The sequence below is a fragment of the Anolis carolinensis genome, chromosome 1, assembly GCF_035594765.1.
Source record: "Anolis carolinensis isolate JA03-04 chromosome 1, rAnoCar3.1.pri, whole genome shotgun sequence".
NCBI lineage: Eukaryota > Metazoa > Chordata > Lepidosauria > Squamata > Dactyloidae > Anolis > Anolis carolinensis.
In genome coordinates this window covers 193,513,591-193,531,236 of record NC_085841.1, presented here as the reverse complement: position 1 = coordinate 193,531,236, position 17,646 = coordinate 193,513,591, and the positions used below count along the sequence as shown (strand labels likewise).

Here is a 17,646-nt window from a genome sequence, read left to right as displayed (position 1 = left end):
GTGTAAGGGCCCTCAGTTAACCCAGTTCAAAGAGGTATTGTGAGCATTTCTGTCTTGATATTCTGGGCTATATGGCTGTGTGGAAGGGCCCTGAGTGCATTTACAGTAGTCCTCGTCCAAAAGGGTTAACCCCACCCCTCAAAAAAAGAAAAAGAAAAAAAAGAACAGGTCTCTGACCGGCGACAGATGGCCACTTTCTTCGGGCCACAAAAGGGAGGGAAGACAGAGAAGGCCGGGCGGCATACAAATGGACCGGTCACGTGACCCCCTCCCCCTCGGAGCCTGACGTAGAGGACCATATGGCGCGTGCCGGCAAGGGAGGCTGACGCCAGAGATAAGGGGGGGGGGGAATAAGGAGCAGGGGGCGTGGCTTACGGCTCAGCCAAAGCCGGTGGGCGGGCCCTACTTTTGGCCCCACCCTCCCTGCTACCCCCTTCAGAAAAAGCCAGGCTATATAACCTGAGCCTTCTTCTCCAGGCAACCTCAAAAAGGAGGAGGAGGAGGAGGAGAGGGGGGAATAAAAATAAATAATCAGAGCTTTCCAGGAGCAACAGGGTGATGCGACCATCACTGCGAAGGACGCGCTGAGGAAGGAAAGGTAATGCTGAGTCCTGATTTCTCGGTTGGACAGCTTTGGGGAGGGAGCAATTTCTCTCAGTCTTGGTATACCTTATCGGCTTCCTTGATCAACATGGGATGGGACTTCCAAGGAGATCCGATGACTGAGAGGCGACTGAGTCTCTACCTCCTCTTGCCACACAACTCAGCTCTTCCTGATTCCGGGGACTGAGGATTGGCAAGAGGGAGCGACCCAAAAGGGAACTTCATTGGGGCAGAGAGTGGGTAGGGATGCCAATCGGTGCCTGCGTTTCGGGGAATGGAGAAGCGGGTAGGAGAGGAAAGATGTCAATGGGGTTGGAAGTGAGACAATAAAGGTGTGTGCGTGCATGTTTATATAGATAGATAGGGATAGAGATAGAGATAGATAAATAGAGAGAGAGAGATAGGGATAGGGATAGAGACAAGGATAGAGATAAAGATAGAGATAGATAGATAGGGATAGAGATAGAGATAGATATATATATATATAGAGAGAGAGAAATAGGGATAGAGAGATAGATAGAGATAGAGATAGAGAGAAAGAGAGATAGAGAGATAGGGATAGATAGATAGAGATGGATAGAGATAGAGATAAGATAGATAAGAGACAGAGATAGAGACAAATAGAGATAGACAGGAGATAGATAGATAGAGATAGAAATGTATCTCTCTCTCTCTCTCTGTATGTATGTGTGTGTGTGTGTGTGTGTGTGTGTGTATGTATATATATATATATATATATCTTATCTCACTTCCAAACCCATTGACATCTTTACTCTCCCTATATATAGATAGAGATCTCACTATGGGTTGGGCAAAGAGAGTGCTAATGTGCTGCTTTGGGTGTCCATCCAGTGTGGAAAGCGGGATATAAATAAATGTAATCATAATAATCATAGTATAATATATTACAATGTAATATGACGGGGATACTTGTATCCTTCCTGGACTTCAGAGGGAACTGATAACAACAGCAACAGCAGCAACCACAAAAGCAGCAGCAGCAAGAACTATAATCTTCCTGGAAGGAATGTGGGAGCTCAAGGCTACAGAAGGAAATAACAACAACAACAACAACAACAACTTTTATTGAAAGAATTTCGCAGCATAATAATAATAATAATAATAATAATAATAATAATAATAATGAAGTCCTGAAAACCAAGAAGGATAATGATGATGGTGATAACAACAACAATATGTAGCAAAAATTGAAAAAAAATCTGTTCCTGGTTAGAAAATGTTATTTCCTGTTTAATGGTGCCTTACTTACAGCCTCTGAGGATGCCTGCCATAGATGTGGGAGAAACGTCAGGAGAGAATGCTTCTGGAACACGGCCATACAGCCCTGAAAACTCAACAATCCAAAGTTTTTGTAGTTTCATACACTTTTTCCGTGTTTTTAATAAATGGACCAATTTAGGAAATGACATTTATTAGCTACAAATAAAAATAGTGTTATATAATGTAATCATAGTATAATGTATTACAATATGATGGTGAGACTTGTAGCCTTCCTGGATTTCAGACGGAACCGATGATATAATACTAATATAACAACAACAGCAGCAACAACAACAACAACAAGAATTGTAACCTTCCTGGAAGGAATGTGGGAGCTCGGGGCTTCAGAAAGGAATAATAATAATAATAATAATAATAATAATAATAATAATAATAATAATAATAATAATAATAATAATAATAATGTCGGAACACAACAACAACAACAATTGTGAGCTTCCTGAAAAGAATGTGGGAGCTCAGGGCTTCAGAAGAAACCAATAAGGATGATGATGATATATAAACCCCACTTGCCTAATTCCCAACAGACCTCACAAACCTTGCCATGGATGTGGGCGAAACGTCAGGAGAGAATGCTTCTGGAATATGGCCATATAGACCGGAAAACTCACAGCAACCCAGTGATTCAGGTCTTCGACAACACATGATGATAACACTTTTCTTTTCTCGTTAGAAAGTGTTATTCCTGTTGAAGTGTGCGGTACTTATTATGGAAGGAGTGCAATACTCCAGAAACTTAGTTTTTGTGGCTGCCACGAACTCTGTTGCATTGGTTGAGACTAGATGAGAAGATCACTGAAAAACCATAGCAAAACGCACTGCAGGATAGACTTTTTCCACGTTTTTATGATAGAACGGATTAGGAAATGACATGTATAAACCAGGAACAAAATCCGTGTTACACAGTGTAATCATAGCATATTGTAATATAATGGTGATACTTGTAGCCTTTCTGGACGTCAGACGGAACCAATAATAATAATAATAATAATAATAATAATAATAATAATAATAATAATAATAATAATACAAAACTTGTAGCCTTCCTCGACGTCAGGCGGAATCGATAATAATAATAATAATAATAATAATAATAATAATAATAATAATAATAATAATAATACAAAAACAATAGCAGCAGTAACAAGAATTGTAACATTCATGGAAGGAATGCGGGAGTTCAGGACCTCAGAAAGAAATAATAATAATAATAATAATAATAATAATAATAATAATAATAAATCCAGCATATCTATCTTGTTTGCTGTGTCAGACTATGTCGTTGTGTCAATAATAATAATAATAATAATAATAATAATAATAATAATAATAATAATGGGTTGCTGTGAATTTTCCGGGCTATATGGCCATGTTCCAGAAGCATCTCTCCTGACGTTTCGCCCACACCTATGGCAGGTATCCTCAGTTCTGTTGGAAACTAGGCAAGTGGGATTTATATATCGGTGGAAGATCCAGGGTGGGAGAAAGAACTCTTGTCTGCCTGAGGCAAGTGTAAAAGTTATGGTCTTGCGGCTTCAAAACCTGGCTGCTTCCTCCCTGGGGGAATCCTTTGTTGGGAGGTGTTATAATTATTATAATAATAACTTTTACGGAAAGAATGTCGGAGCATAATAATAACAATAATATTAATTGTGAACTTCCTGAAAAGGATGTGGAAGCTCAGGGTTTCAGACGGCACCAACAAGGATGATGATGATGATGATGATTATATTAATAATTTCAGCTTTCCTACAAGGGAAGTCGGATCTCATAGCTTTAAACAGAAGCCAGAATAATGATGATGATAACAATAACAACCTTCCTGGAAGGAATGTGAGAGTTTAGGGCTTCAGACGGAATCCATAATAACGATAATGATTATTTTGTGTGTGTGTGTCAGGAGCGACTTAAGAAACTGCAAGTCGCTTCTGCTGTGAGAGAATTGGCCGTCTGCAAGGATGTTGCCCAGGGGACGCCAGGATGTTTGATGTTTTACCATCCTTGTGGAAGGCTTCTCTTATGTCCCCGCATGGAGCTGGAGCTGATAAAGGGGGCTCATCCCGCTCTCCCCGGGTTGGATTCGAACCGTCAGCAACCCAACCTTCAAGTCATCAAGGGTTTAACCCACTGCGCCACGGAAGGCATAATGATGATGATAATAACAACAACAACAATAACAACCTTCCTGGAAGGAATGTGAGAATTTAGGGCTTCAGACGGAACCCATAACGATAAAAACAAGGACAACAGCAGCACTTTGAACCGTCCTGGAAGGAATGGAGTTGCTCAGGGCTTCAGGCTGGAACCCAAGGGCTCAGCTGTTGCATTTGAGTCGCCTTCGGGGAAATGGTTTGGGTCTCTCTGACAAAAAAAGTGTGTGGGGTGAGACAGAGGAGGCCTTTCTGCACCTGATCCCCCTTCAGTTTGGCTTGACTCTGAACAGTTGGGAAGTCTGGAGGTCTTTTGTGGAGGGTGGCATCGGGTGGCTTCTGGGGCCAGGCTGGAGGGATTGAAAAGGCGACCAGAGAAAGAAAGAAAGAAAGAAAGAAAGAAAGAAAGAAAGAAAGAAAGAAAGAAAGAAAGAAAGAAGGGAGGGAGTAGGGGGAAGGAAGGAAAGACAGAGGAGGGAGGGAGGGAGGGAGGGGGAAGGAAGAAAGAAAGGAAGGAGGAAAGGAAGGAAGGAAGGCAGGAAGGAGGAAAGAAAGGAAAGAGGGAGGGGTAGGGGAAGGAAGGAAGGAAGGAAGGAAGGAAGGAAGGAAGGAAGGAAAGAAGGAGGGAGGGTAGGGGGAAGGAAGGAAGGAAGGAAGAAAAGGAAGAACGAAGGAAAGAAAGGAAGGAGGAAAGAAGGAAGGAAGGAAGGAAGGAGGAAATAAAGGAAGGAGGAAAGAAAGAAGGAAAGAAGGAAGGAAGGAAGTAAGAAAAAAGAAAGAAAAAAGAAGGAAGGAAGGAAGGAAGGAAGGAAGGAAGGAAGGAAGGAAGGAAGGAAGGAAAGAAAGAAAGAAAGAAAGAAAGAAAGAAAGAAAGAAAGAAAGAAAGAAAGAAAGAAAGACAGACAGACCCTGCCTGGGCTGAAGAATGAATCTACACTTGAATCTATTGCGTTTTGTTTGTTTTTATTTAGTGCTGCTGCTTCTTCTTTGTGTCCCTCAATATTTTCCCCGCCTTTCTCCACTTAATCTCCTCCAAGCCATCGCTAGGAATATATAAACAAGTTACATAATGCTGTCCGAGTGGGAAAATCTCATTGTAGATTAAACATCCCTTACCCAGACCAAACGTCAAGGGGTTAAAAGGGGGGTCTAAAATCGGAATTGGTGGGAAGCGCCGGCAAAGCCAGGCATCGGCGAAGAAGCCATTTAATGAGAAGCGAGGAACACGCCAAGAATAAAAAAAACGATCCTCAATTGGGAACGCAATGGAGGGGGCATTTCCATCCTCTCCACCGATCCAAGAATGGATCTGGTTGTTTCAATTGCGCCAAAGCTTCCTAAATTCGTAAAATTCTTTGTAAGTTTACTCTCAAATAAACTTGCATTCTCAGGGAGCTGGAAGAAGAAGTGCTTTGATAGGAGCCTTTTGAAAGATCATTTTCGAAAGTTGGGTGCCTGGAAAGGGTTAGCATTCTCTCCTGACGTTTCGCCCACACCTATGGCAGGCATCCTCACAGGTTGTGAGGTCTGTTGGAAACTAGTCAAGTGGGGATTATATATCTGTGGAATAATGTCCAGGGTGGGAGAAAGAACTCTTGACTGCCTGAGGCAAGTGTGAATGTTGCAATTGGCCACCTTGATTAGCATTGAATAGTCTTGCAGCTTCAAAGCCTGGCTGCTTCCTACCTGGGAGAATCCTTTGTTGAAAGGTGTTAGCTGGACATGATTGTTTCTTGTCTGGAATTCCCCTGTTTTCAGAGTGTTGTTCTTTATTTACTATTCTGATTTTAGAGGGTTTTTTTTAAAAAAAAATAGTAATAGCCAGATTTTGTTCATTTTCATGGTTTCCTCCTTTCTGTTGAAATTGCCCACATGCTTGTGGATTTCAGTGGCTTCTCTAACATGGTGGTTGTGAGAGTGGTCCAGCATCTCTGTGTTCTCAAATAGTATCCTGTGTCCAGGTTGGTTCATCAAGTGATGTAAATGAAAGACAACAGTCAGAAGACGGGGGAATTCCAGACAGGAAACAGTCAGAACTGGCTAACATTTCCCAACAAAGGATTCCCCCAGACAGGAAGCAGCCAGTCTTTGAAGTTACACGGCTATTCAATGCTAATCGAGGTGGCCAATTGCAACACTCACATTTGCTTCCCCCAGACAAGAGTTTTTCTCCCACCCTGCACCTTCCACAGATACATAAACCCCACTTGCCTAGTTTCCAAGAGACCTCACAACCTCACACCTTCGACAACACATAGACCGATACTCCTTGGGACTGAAGGCGGCTGGGAAGGGCAATTCCATGTTGGTATTCTCCTTACTTGAGTGCTGAAGGCTGCCTCCGGATAACTCATCCCCTCCTTCCTCTCCTTCTTCTTCCTCTGTAATTTACTCTTTCTCTTCCTCCCCCTTTTCCTTCTCTGTAGTCTCCTCTTCCTCCTCCACTTTAGTCTCTTTTCCTTCCTCTTTCTCTTTCCTCCACTCAACCTCTCCTCCCTTCTCCTTCCTCTTTAGTTTCCTCTTCCTCCTTCTCTTTCCTCCTCCCTCATCTCCTCCCTCCTCTCCTCCTTCTCTTCCTCTGTAATTCACTCTTTTCTTTTCCTCTCCCTTTCCTCCTCTGCAGTTCTCTTCCTCCTTCACATTAGTCTCCTCATCCTTTCCACTCCTCAACCTCTTCTTCCTTCTCCTCCTCTTCAGTGTTCTCTTCCTTCTCTCCCTCCTCCTCCTCAACCTTCCTCCCCTCCTCTTCACTCCTCTTCTCCTCATCTTCCTTCTTCTTTCTCTTTTCTTTCCTCCTTCTTCCTCACCTTCTCCTTCCTCTGTCTTCTGCTATCCTCATCATTATCGTGATCGTTTGGATTTTGCATCATGTCAATGTTTACATTAGGTGATTGTTGTATGTTTCGCCCATATCTATGGCAGGCATCCTCCGAGGTTGTGAGGTATGGAGAAACTCAGCAAGGAAGGTTTATATATATCTGTGGGAAGTCCAGGGTGAGGGAAGAACTATTGTCAGTTGGTGGCCAGCGTGAATGTTGCAATTAATTACCCTAATTATTCTACTGAATAAGCCATTCAATGCACAACCTCTGAGGATGCCTGCCATAGATGTGGGCGAAACGTCAGGAGAGAATACTTCTAGAACATGGCCATACAGCCCGGAAAACATACAACAACCCTGTGATCCCGGCCATGAAAGCCTTCGACAACACATTAGGTTTTTTCATCTTGTCTTCATAATGTCTAAATGTTTACATCCCATTTTGAATGGTTTTATTGATTTCAATACATAGTATATATTTATATAGGTAAAGGTAAAGGTTTCCCCTGACGTTAAGTCCAGTCGTGTCCGACTCTGGGGGTTGGTGCTCATCTCCATTTCTAAGCCGAAGAGCTGGCGTTGTCCGTAGACACCTCCAAGATCATGTGGCCGGCATGACTGCATGACTGCAAGGATTTGCTTTTACATGCAGGCACCATCACACTAGAGCTTGGATCCACTTTAAATCCACTTTGGGGGGGGGGGGATCTTTAAACAGCTCAGCCAGACAGGTCCTGGGCCCCACCAAACTACAAACCCCAGAATTCTGTAGGAGGCAGAAACCGGATTTAAAGTGGATTCATGCTCTAGTGTGATGAGGCATTGAATTTTGCCATTCCTATGTTGAGCCCCGGTGGCGAAGTGTGTTAAAGCACTGAGCTGCTGAACTTGCAGACTGAAAGGTCCCAGGTTCAAACCCCAGGAGCGGTGTGAGTGGCCGCTGTCAGCTCCAGCTTCTGCCAACCTAGCAGTTTCGAAAACATGCAAATGTGAGTAGATCAATAGGTACCGCTCCGGCGGGAAGGTAACGGCGCTCCATGCAGTCGTGCCGGCCACATGACCTTGGAGGTGTCTACGGACAACGCCGGCTCTTCGGCTTAGAAATGGAGATGAGCACCAACCCCCAGAGTCAGACATGACTGGACTTAATATCAGAGGAAACTTTTACCTTTACCTATGTTGTAAACTGCTTTGAGCCCCCCCCCCCCCACAAACGGGTGAAAAAAGCGGTTTATAAATACAGTAAATAAAGGAATCTTTGCCCTGATTGCTGTTCTTCTTGTCTTGCTTGCAGGCGGAAGGAAGGAAGGCCCGGCATGACCAAGTCCTTCAGCGAGGGCGGGCTCCAGGTGGGAGAGCCGCAGCCTCTGCCTCCCCAGGGCCCCCCTAGTTGGTCCGGCGACTGCCTGAGCCCCCCGGAGGAGGAGGAGGAGGAGGAAGAGGAGGAGGAAGAGGAGGCCGACAAGAAGGAGGAGGACCTGGAGGCCGAGGTGGACTCGCTGCGGACGGGCGGCGAGGAAGAGGAGGACGACGAGGAGCTGGACGACGACGAGGAGGAGGAAGAAGAAGCGTTGGGCGAGGAGGAGGAGGAGGAGGAAGAGGGCGAGGAGGGCCCCAAGCCTAAGCGCCGGGGCCCCAAGAAGAAGAAGCTGACCAAAGCGCGGCTGGAGCGCTTCCGCCTGCGCCGCATGAAGGCCAACGCGCGGGAGCGGAACCGCATGCACGGGCTCAACGCGGCGCTGGACAACCTGCGCAAGGTGGTGCCCTGCTACTCCAAGACGCAGAAGCTGTCCAAGATCGAGACGCTGCGCCTGGCCAAGAACTACATCTGGGCGCTGTCGGAGATCCTGCGCTCCGGCCAGAGCCCCGACCTGGTGGCCTTCGTGCAGAGCCTGTGCAAGGGCCTCTCGCAGCCCACCACCAACCTGGTGGCCGGCTGCCTCCAGCTCAACCCGCGCACCTTCCTGCCCGAGCAGGGGGTCGCCGAGCAGGCCCACCTCCTGCCCCCGCCGCCGCCCTTCGCCTACCAGTCCCCGGGCCTGCCCAGCCCGCCCTACGGCACCATGGACGGCGCCCACCTCTTCTCCCTCAAGGCGCCCCACGCCGCCGCCTACAGCGCCGCCCCTCCCGCCGCCGCCTCCTCCTCCGCCCTGGAGCCCTCCTTCTTCGAGAGCGCCCTGGACTCCGCCGTGGCCGCCGCCTTCGACGGGCCCCTCAGCCCCCCGCTCAGCGTCCACGGAGGGAACTTCGCCTTCAAGCACGAGGCCGCCGCCGCCGCCGCTGCCGCCACCGCCACTGACTTCGAGAAGGGCGCCTACGCCTTCGCCATGCACTACCCGGCCTCCGCAGCCGGACACGGGGCCCTCTTCTCCTGCGCCGCCGCCCGCTGCGACATCCCCCTCGAGGGCCTCCTGCCCTACGACAGCCACCCCGCGCACCACCACCAGCACCATCATCACCACGAGCGGGCCATGAGCGCCCAGCTCAACGCCATCTTCCACGAATGAGGGAGGCCCTCACCCTCCAGGGCAACTCCCAGCCCCGGGAGAGCTGTACCCACCACCCAGCCCAAGGGCATCTTCTAGGACTGAGAGATGCCACTCCTGGGAGCCCCAAGAAGGAGATCCATTAGGGGGAGCTTCCCCTGCGAGCCATCATAGGAGGTTCATCAGCTCCCAGCTCAACATCTTCTACTACTGAAGGAGCCCCTCACCCTCCAGGACACCTCCCAGCCCTGGGAGAGCTGTACCCACCACCCAGCCCAAGGGCATCTTCTAGGACTGAGAGATGCCACTCCTGGGAGTCCCAAGAAGGAGATCCATTAGGCGGAGCATCCCCCAGAGAGCCATCATAAGAGGTTCATCAGCGCCCAGCTCAACATCTTCTACTACTGAAGGAGCCCCTCACCCTCCAGGACACCTCCCAGCCCTGGGAGAGCTGTACCCACCACCCAGCCCAAGGGCATCTTCTAGGACTGAGAGATGCCACTCCTGGGAGCCCCAAGAAGGAGATCCATTAGGTGAAGCATCTCCCAGAAAGCCATCACAAGAGGTTCATCAGCACCCAGGTTAATGCCATCTTCCATGACTGAGGAAGCCCCTCACTCTTTAGGGCAAATCCCAGCCCTGAGAGGACTGTACTCACCACCCAAACCAAGGGCATCTTCTAGGAGTGAGAGATGCCACTCCTGGTAGCCGCAAGAAGAAGATCCATCAGGTGAAGCATCCTCTGGGAAGAGTTATCATAAGAGGTTCATGAATACCCAGGTCAACACCATCTTCCATGACTGAAGGGGCCCCTCACCCTCCAGGGCAACTCCCAGCCCTGGGAAAGTTGTACCCACCACCCAGCCCAACGGCATCTTCTAGGACTGAGAGATGCCACTCCTGGGAGTCCCAAGAAGGAGATCCATTAGGTGTAGCATCCCCAGGACAGCCTCCTGCCCCAGGAGAGCCATCCTAGGAGATTCATGAGTGCCCAGCTCCAGGTTATCTTCTAGGACTGAGAGATGCTACTCCTGGGAGCCTCAAGAAGAATATCCATTCGGTGGGGGTATTCCCAGGACAACCTCCAGCCCCAGGAGAGCCATCATAAGAGGTTCATGAGCACCCAGCTCAATGTCCTCTTCCACAACTGAGGGAGGCTATCACCCTCCAGGGCAACCCCCAGCCCTGGGAGAGCTGGGAGAGCCCAAGGTCATCTTCTAGGACTGAGATATGCCACTCCTGGGAGCCTCAAGAAGGAGATCCATTAGATCAGTGGTTCTCAACCTGGGGTCCCTAGATGTTTTTGGCCTACAACTCCCACATATCCCAGCCAGTTTACCAGCTGTTAGAATTTCTGGGAGTTGAAGGCCAAAAACATCTGGGAACCCCCATTAGGTGGAGCACCCCCGGGACAACCTCCTGCCCCAGGAGAACAACCCTAAGAGGTTCATGAGTGCCCAGCTCCATGCCATCTTCCACAACTGAAAGACCTCCCAGCTTGGATGCCACAGGAAAGACATATTGACACATGCCACTCCTAGGAGCCTCCAGCAAGTTTTTTTCATGTCAGGGATGACTTGAGAAACTGGAAGTCACTTCTGGTGTGAGAGAATTGGCCGTCTGCAAGGACATTGCCCATGAGAAGCCTGGGTGTTTGATGTTTTTGCCATCCTTGGAGAGGCTTCTCTCATGTCCTCGCATAAGGAACTGGAGGAGCTCACCTGTTCTCCTGCAAGTGGGGCACTTGGAGGACCTTCTCCTGCTCTCCCAGAACCACCAGGCCCAGCAGGAGTGTGTCCTGAGCACCCACCAGCATCTGCAGGATATTATCCTGCCCACCATGAGAAAGTCCTGAGTGCACAGCTCCAGGTTATCTTCCAGGATTGAAAGATGCTACTCCTGGGAGTCTCAAGAATGAGGCATCTCCACAACAACCTCCTGCCCCAAAAGAGCTGCCACGAGAGGTGCATGAGTGCCCAGCTCCATGCCATCTTCTAGGACTGAGAGATGCCGTCCTTGAGAGCCTCAAGAAGTTTGGGCCTCACCAAAATACAAAGTCCAGAATTCTGCATGAGGCAAAAATCAGATTTAAAGTGGATCCATGCTCTGGCGTGATGAGGTATCGTATGGACTCAGAAAACTCAGTTCAAAGCAGATATTGTGGGATTTTCTGCCTTGATATTCTGGGTTATGTGGCTGTATTGAAGGGCCCAGAGAGACCTCCCCAACCTGGATGCCACGGGAAAGACATTAAACATCCAGTGTTATGCCATCTTCCAGGACTGAGACATACCACTCCTAGCAGCCCCTAGCAAGTGGGGCATCTCAGGGTCATTCTCCTGCTCTCCCAGAGCCACCAGGCCCAGCAGGAGAGTGTCCTGAGCACCCATCAGTGTTCCCAGGACAGCCTCCTGCTCACCATGAGAAAGCCCTGAGTGCACAGCTCCAGCCCACCTTCCAGGACTGAGAGATACCACTCCTAGGAGCCTCCAACAAGTGGGCATTCAGGGGACCTTCTCCTGCTCTCCCAGAACCACCAGACCTAGCAGGAGAGCGTCCTGAGTGCCCATCAGCATCCTCAGGACAACCTCTGTCCACCATGAGGAAATCCTTAGTGCAGAGCTCCAGACCAACTTCCAGGACTGAGAGATGCTACTCCTGGCAGCCTCAAGAAGGAGATCCATTCCAGAGACAATCTTCTGCCCCCACCAGGCCTATACGAGGGAGTCGTGAGTGCCCAGCTCAATGCCAGTTTCCACAACTGAGAGGCACTGTGTCCAGATACCATGGGAGGGAGCCATTGAGGACCCAATCATCAGGGTGTTTTGGGGGCAATCTCCTCCTGCCGATGACAATTCCCTGTCCTATGAGATCTGCATTCACCATCCAGCCCAAGGCCACCTCTCCCAAGTAAGAGGTGGCTCAGGAGGGAGCCAAAGGAGGCCCATTTGATGCCCCAAGGACAACCTCTTGTTAAGCCTGCCACAAGAGGATCATGAGTGCCCAGCTCCAGGCCATCTTCCATGACTGAAAGATGCCACCTTCTGAGAGCCTCAAGAAGGAGATCCATTTGGTGGGGCATCCTGAGGATAACCTCCTGCCGCAGGAGAGCCATCATGCTCACCATGAGAGGTACATGAGCACCAGCTCCATGCCATCTTCCAGGATTAAGAGACCTCCCCAAGCTGGATGCCAGAGGAATGACACCCAGGGACAACATGCTGTCATATGCCCATCTCCATGCCATCTTCTAGGACTGGGGGAAAAAACAACCCAGGCCTTGGAGTCATCGCTCTGTAATCTCTTCAAAGACTTTTAGGGGGAAGTAGCCTTCACCTCCCCCCCTTCTTGTAATCTCCCATTTCCCCCTTTCCTGGTTCCAACTCTAAAACCTGCAGAAAAAGATTCAGCTCCACTCCCTTGATTTGATCGGGACAACAAAAAATTGCAAGCAATAATTTGGATCTATGCAATTCTTTTTTTAAAAAAAATAATTAAAAGAAGGAAGAAACAGTCACAGGCCAGTTTCAAAATTAATAAGAATGGTAATAATAATAATGAGAGAGAGAGAAAAGAAGTATATATCAAATTTCTATTTTTCAATCAGCCGCTGTTTTCCTCCTACTTGCTACCTTTCCCATGGTGAGTTTATTTTGTGGTGAGTTTTTTTGTACAGATTTTTTTAAAGACACTCTTTTGATAAAAGACTATTTTAAACCATGCAGCTTTGTTGCTTTTTTAATACATATGTGTCAGAAACAAAATAGTTATTTCTGAGTTGCTGTGAGTTTTCTGGGCTGTATGGCCATGTTCCAGAAGCATTCTCTCCTGATGTTGTTTCTGATTTTATTCGGAAATAATGACGTGATTTAAAACCAGTCAGAGAAGTGCTTTGAACAAGGGGGGGTGGGGTGGAAAAATAATATTCTGTTGCCCTAGCACCGCTCCCCTCCCAGTCCTTCCAGATCCTTCACATAGGGTGCATCCACACTGTAGAATTAATACAGTTTGGCATCACTTTAACTGCCATGCATCAATGCTATGGAATCATGGATGCTTTGGCCAAGAAGGCTCAAGACCTTGTCCATCTCCCAGGAATCCTTGAGCCTTGACTGTTAAAGTGGTGTCAAACTGAATTCATTCTACAAGATGCACCCTTACACACACAAACAACATTTCACAAAACCAAAAGTATTCCTTCTTTACAGGCCCCTTCTACTCTGCTGTATAACCCACATTATCTGCCTTGAACTGGATTATACGAGTCTACACTGAGTCCCTTCTCCAAAGGATGTCAAGAAGGAAAACACTGATATTTGAAAAGATATCATGCCAACTGCAAAAATCCTGTGTGTGTGTGTGTGTATGTGTAATAGCTTGGGTGCCTGGCATTGCTCGTGTTATTTGAAAAAGACATTTTAAATTTTACAAAATGCATATGGTTGTGGGTGAATTACAACTCATATCATGCCAGGTTGACGTCAAGAAACTTAATCAGTACCTAAAGTTTGTTATGTTGGGCAAGTTTGCATCATCGGTGGGGTTCAGTGTGCTCTCTGACTGAAGGGTAAATGACAACTCTTACTATGGTGAGTCAGTCCCCTCAGAACCCTCCAGTAGATTGAGTTAATCATGGGGACTCTTTGTGCCACGTTTGGTCCAGGTCTATCATCAGTGGAGGTTGCAGTTTCTCTAGTTGTGGGTGAACTGCAACTCCCAGAAGGGAAGGTCAGTTCCCCCAAACCCCTTCAGTAATCAAATTTCAGCATATGTGTACCAAGTTTGGTCCAGATCCATCGGTGTTTGGGTTCACAGTGCTCTCTGGATGTAGGTGAACTACAACTCTCCCAAATCAAAGTTAATTTCCTCCAAAGACCTCCAATAATTTTTGCGGCCAACTTGGTCCAGTTCCAATTTTGATGGAGTTCAATGTGCTCATTGATTGCAGGTGAACTATAAATCCCAGTACCTACAACTCTAAAATATCCAGACCAATTCTCCCCAAAACCCACCAGTATTGAAATGTGGGCATATCAGGTATACATGCCAAGTTTGGTCCAGATCCATCATTGTTTGGGTTCATAGTATGTTCTGTATGTAGGTGAACTACAACTCCTATAAATCCCTCCAAAGACCACCAGTATTTTTTCTTGGTCATGGGAGTTTTGTGTGCCAAGTTCCAGGTTCATCATTGGTGGAGTTTAGGGTGCTCTTAGACTGCAGTTGAACTATACATCCTAGTACCTACAAGTCCTATAAATCATGGTGAGTACTCCCCAAAACCTTTGTAGTATGTTCAGTTGCTGATTACTTCATCTGTTTGCTGTGCTCCATAGAAAATAATAGGAAAGGGTTAAAGGAGAGGTAGTGGGTGGGATTATGCAAATTCCACACCAATTAAGAGAGTAAGAAACACTGGGATGTGTCTGTGGTGGAGGAAAAAACAAAATCTAGGATGAAATTGTCCCAGTATGAAAGCCTTCACTTGGGTGGTGGGAAGGGTAGTGTTTGTGGAGTACATCTGAAGGGCTCTTGAACATGTTCACGGCACTCACTGTAACCTGCAATGTCATTGGATGGAGGGCCACAGGTGTCTCATACATAGTGGGAGTTATAAATATTTGTGGATGTAGGAGCCCATCTGTGTAAGTTGACAATCTAGCCACATACACACATACACATTTTCACTTTTATTATGTGTATAGATAGAAGATATATTTGTTTTTTTAACAAACAAAGGCTATTCCACCCTCCTTGTTCTTTTCCCCACAAATCAAATGCTCCCTGACTATCACATTCAGTTTGCACTGTTTCTTCGCTATGGTTGCATAGTGCGGTTTTGAAGAAGACAGAGATAACTTGAACCCCTTCCTGTTCACAGGCAATGCTAAATGGCAGGATTTCGTCTCAATGCACAGTCCCTGCTTTGGTCAGACACAATACTTTTTAATTGTTGTAAAATGATGGTTTGTATATAGCATTGGTAGTCCAAAATTTCTAACCCTGGCATCCCATGTGGGTTTCATCAATTAGAACAATTTAATCATTCACAGACCATGCAACCCAGAAACAGAGCGGTTGGAAAGGTCACTTGGGTTCAACAGACTTCAACTGGCCCTTTAATTTTATGGGTGACCTTATCTACGATGGTGTCAAAGCACAGTTGGGGTTTGAAGAAGAGCACACAACCTTTGTTCCATTGTCTGATAGTAAAAAAAAAAAAGATACTGAAGTGTGATCTGCCAGGAATGTGGGATGAGAGGATGGAAAGGGGCAGAAATACTAGCAAGGGCAGAGGCTTCCTTTTAGTTCCCAAAAGTATCCCCATGGTTTCGAATCAGGAGAAAACTCAGTGGAACTGTCCATCCCCTCAGTGCTGAAACAGCAAAGCTATAGGAGGATATGGGGAGAAAACTGGCTCCATCTATCCAAAAACAGGCATTAAGCAATCGCTTTGGGAAGCTGCCATGTTGGACCTGAAACCGAAAGTCACTTGCTCTGACCTGGAAGGGCTTCTTTCACCTGAGGTAGTGGTTCTCAACCTGTGGCTACCCCAGATATTTTGGCCTTCAACTTCTAGAAGTCCTAACAGCTGGTAAACTGGTTAGGATTTCTGGGAGTTGTAGGCCAAAACACCTGGGTATGCACAAATTGAGAACCACTGGCCTATGTTAAAGAGAAGGGAAAGTTTTGATGGTTATACTGGATGTAGAGTAAAAGCTAGCTGGTCTCTGCCTATCTCTCTATGTAACTCTATCTTTTCTCGCCATCGCCATCGCCATTTCCATCATCTCTATCTCCATTTCCATTTCCATCTTGACATATAGTTGTATTTATGTAAAACTGACATAGATAATGGATAGATTAGAGTTGCTGAGAGTTTTCCAGGCTGTATGGCTATGTTCCAGAAGCATTCCCTCCTGATGTTTCGCCCACATCATGGCAGGCATCCTCAGAGGTTGTGACGTCTGTTGGAAACTAGGCAAGTGAGGTTTATATGTGCGTGTAAGGTCTAGGGTGGGAGAAAAAATTCTTGTCTGTTGGTGGCAAGTGTGAATATTGCAATCAAGGTGACCAATTGCAACATTCACACTTGCCACCAACAGACAAGAATTTGCTGCTTCCTGCCTGGGGGAATCCTTTGTTGAGAAGTGCTAGCTGGCCCTGATGGTTTCCCTGTCTGGAATTCCCCTGTCTTTTGAGTGTTGTTCTTTATTTACTATCCTGATTTTAGAGTTTTTAATACTGGTAGCCAGATTTTGTTTATTTTCATGGTTTTCTCCTTTCTGTTAAAATTGTCCACATGCTTGTGGATTTCAGTGGCTTCCCTGTGTAGTCTGACATGGTGGCTGTTAGAGTGGTCCAGCATTTCTGTGTTCTCAAATAATATGCTGTGTCTAGGTTGGTTCATCAAGCTATGGCTGACTTCTCTGGTTGAGTCAGTCTGCAGTGCCTTTCATTCATGTTTGGGCAATGCTGTGTTTGGTTGTCCCTATGTAGACTTGTCCATAGATGTGGGCAAAATATCAGAATAGAATGCTTCTGGAACATGGCCATACAGCCCAGAAAACTCACAGCAACCCAATGATTTTGGCTATGAAAGCCTTCAACAATGAAAAGACTTTCTGACTTTTGCCAGTCATGTTCGGTTCAGGTTTTTTTTGTTTTTGTTTTTGCATATTAGGGGGCTGGACTGGATAGTCTTTGTGGTTTCTTCCAACTATGTGTTAAGAATCATGGAGTTAGAAGAGATACTAAGATCCACCCAATCCAACCCTATTCTGCCATGCAGGAACACACAATCAAAACCTTCCCAAGAGATGACCTTTGTTTAATAATCTCCAAAGGAGAAAACTTGATGCAGTGTATTCCACTGTCAGACAGTTCTTACATGTAGGAAGTTCTTCCCAATGTTTTGGTGGAATCCCTTTTTCTCCAGTTTAAATCTTTTCCTCCACATTCTAGTCTCTGGAGCAGCAGAAAACAAGCTTGCCCCCTCCTCAATATGACATCATTTCAGATATTTAAACAGGGTTATCACATACCCTCTCAAGCTTCTCTTCTCCAAGCTCTGTAAGCCTCTCCTTATAGGACTTGGCTTCCAAATCTTTTGCTATTTTGGTTGCCCTTCCCTGGACATGTTCCAGCTATGATTCTACCTGAGCTGTCATTTTAGGTGCAGTCATGGAAACAGTTATGAACACCCAACCATGTGCAATCTAAGTTTAACATGCTGGAGGTACTATGCCCCACATACTGCTCAGAGTTTACAAATTACCTCTGT

General features: G+C 46.7%; 1 protein-coding gene across 1 annotated transcript; it reads left to right on the top strand.

The window, feature by feature from the left end:
- Nucleotides 1-430: 430 nt before the first annotated feature.
- Nucleotides 431-13,084, top strand: neurod1 (neuronal differentiation 1). Its single transcript, XM_062963180.1, has 2 exons — nt 431-598; nt 8,171-13,084. The coding sequence occupies exon 2, from the start codon at nt 8,193-8,195 to the stop codon at nt 9,381-9,383; it is 1,191 nt and encodes a 396-aa protein (XP_062819250.1). The 5' UTR covers nt 431-598; nt 8,171-8,192; the 3' UTR covers nt 9,384-13,084.
- Nucleotides 13,085-17,646: the final 4,562 nt, after the last annotated feature.

Bases quoted from the DNA above. Each gene is read 5' to 3' on its own strand.
- neurod1 (XM_062963180.1), top strand. From the start codon at position 8,193: ATGACCAAGTCCTTCAGCGAGGGCGGGCTCCAGGTGGGAGAGCCGCAG.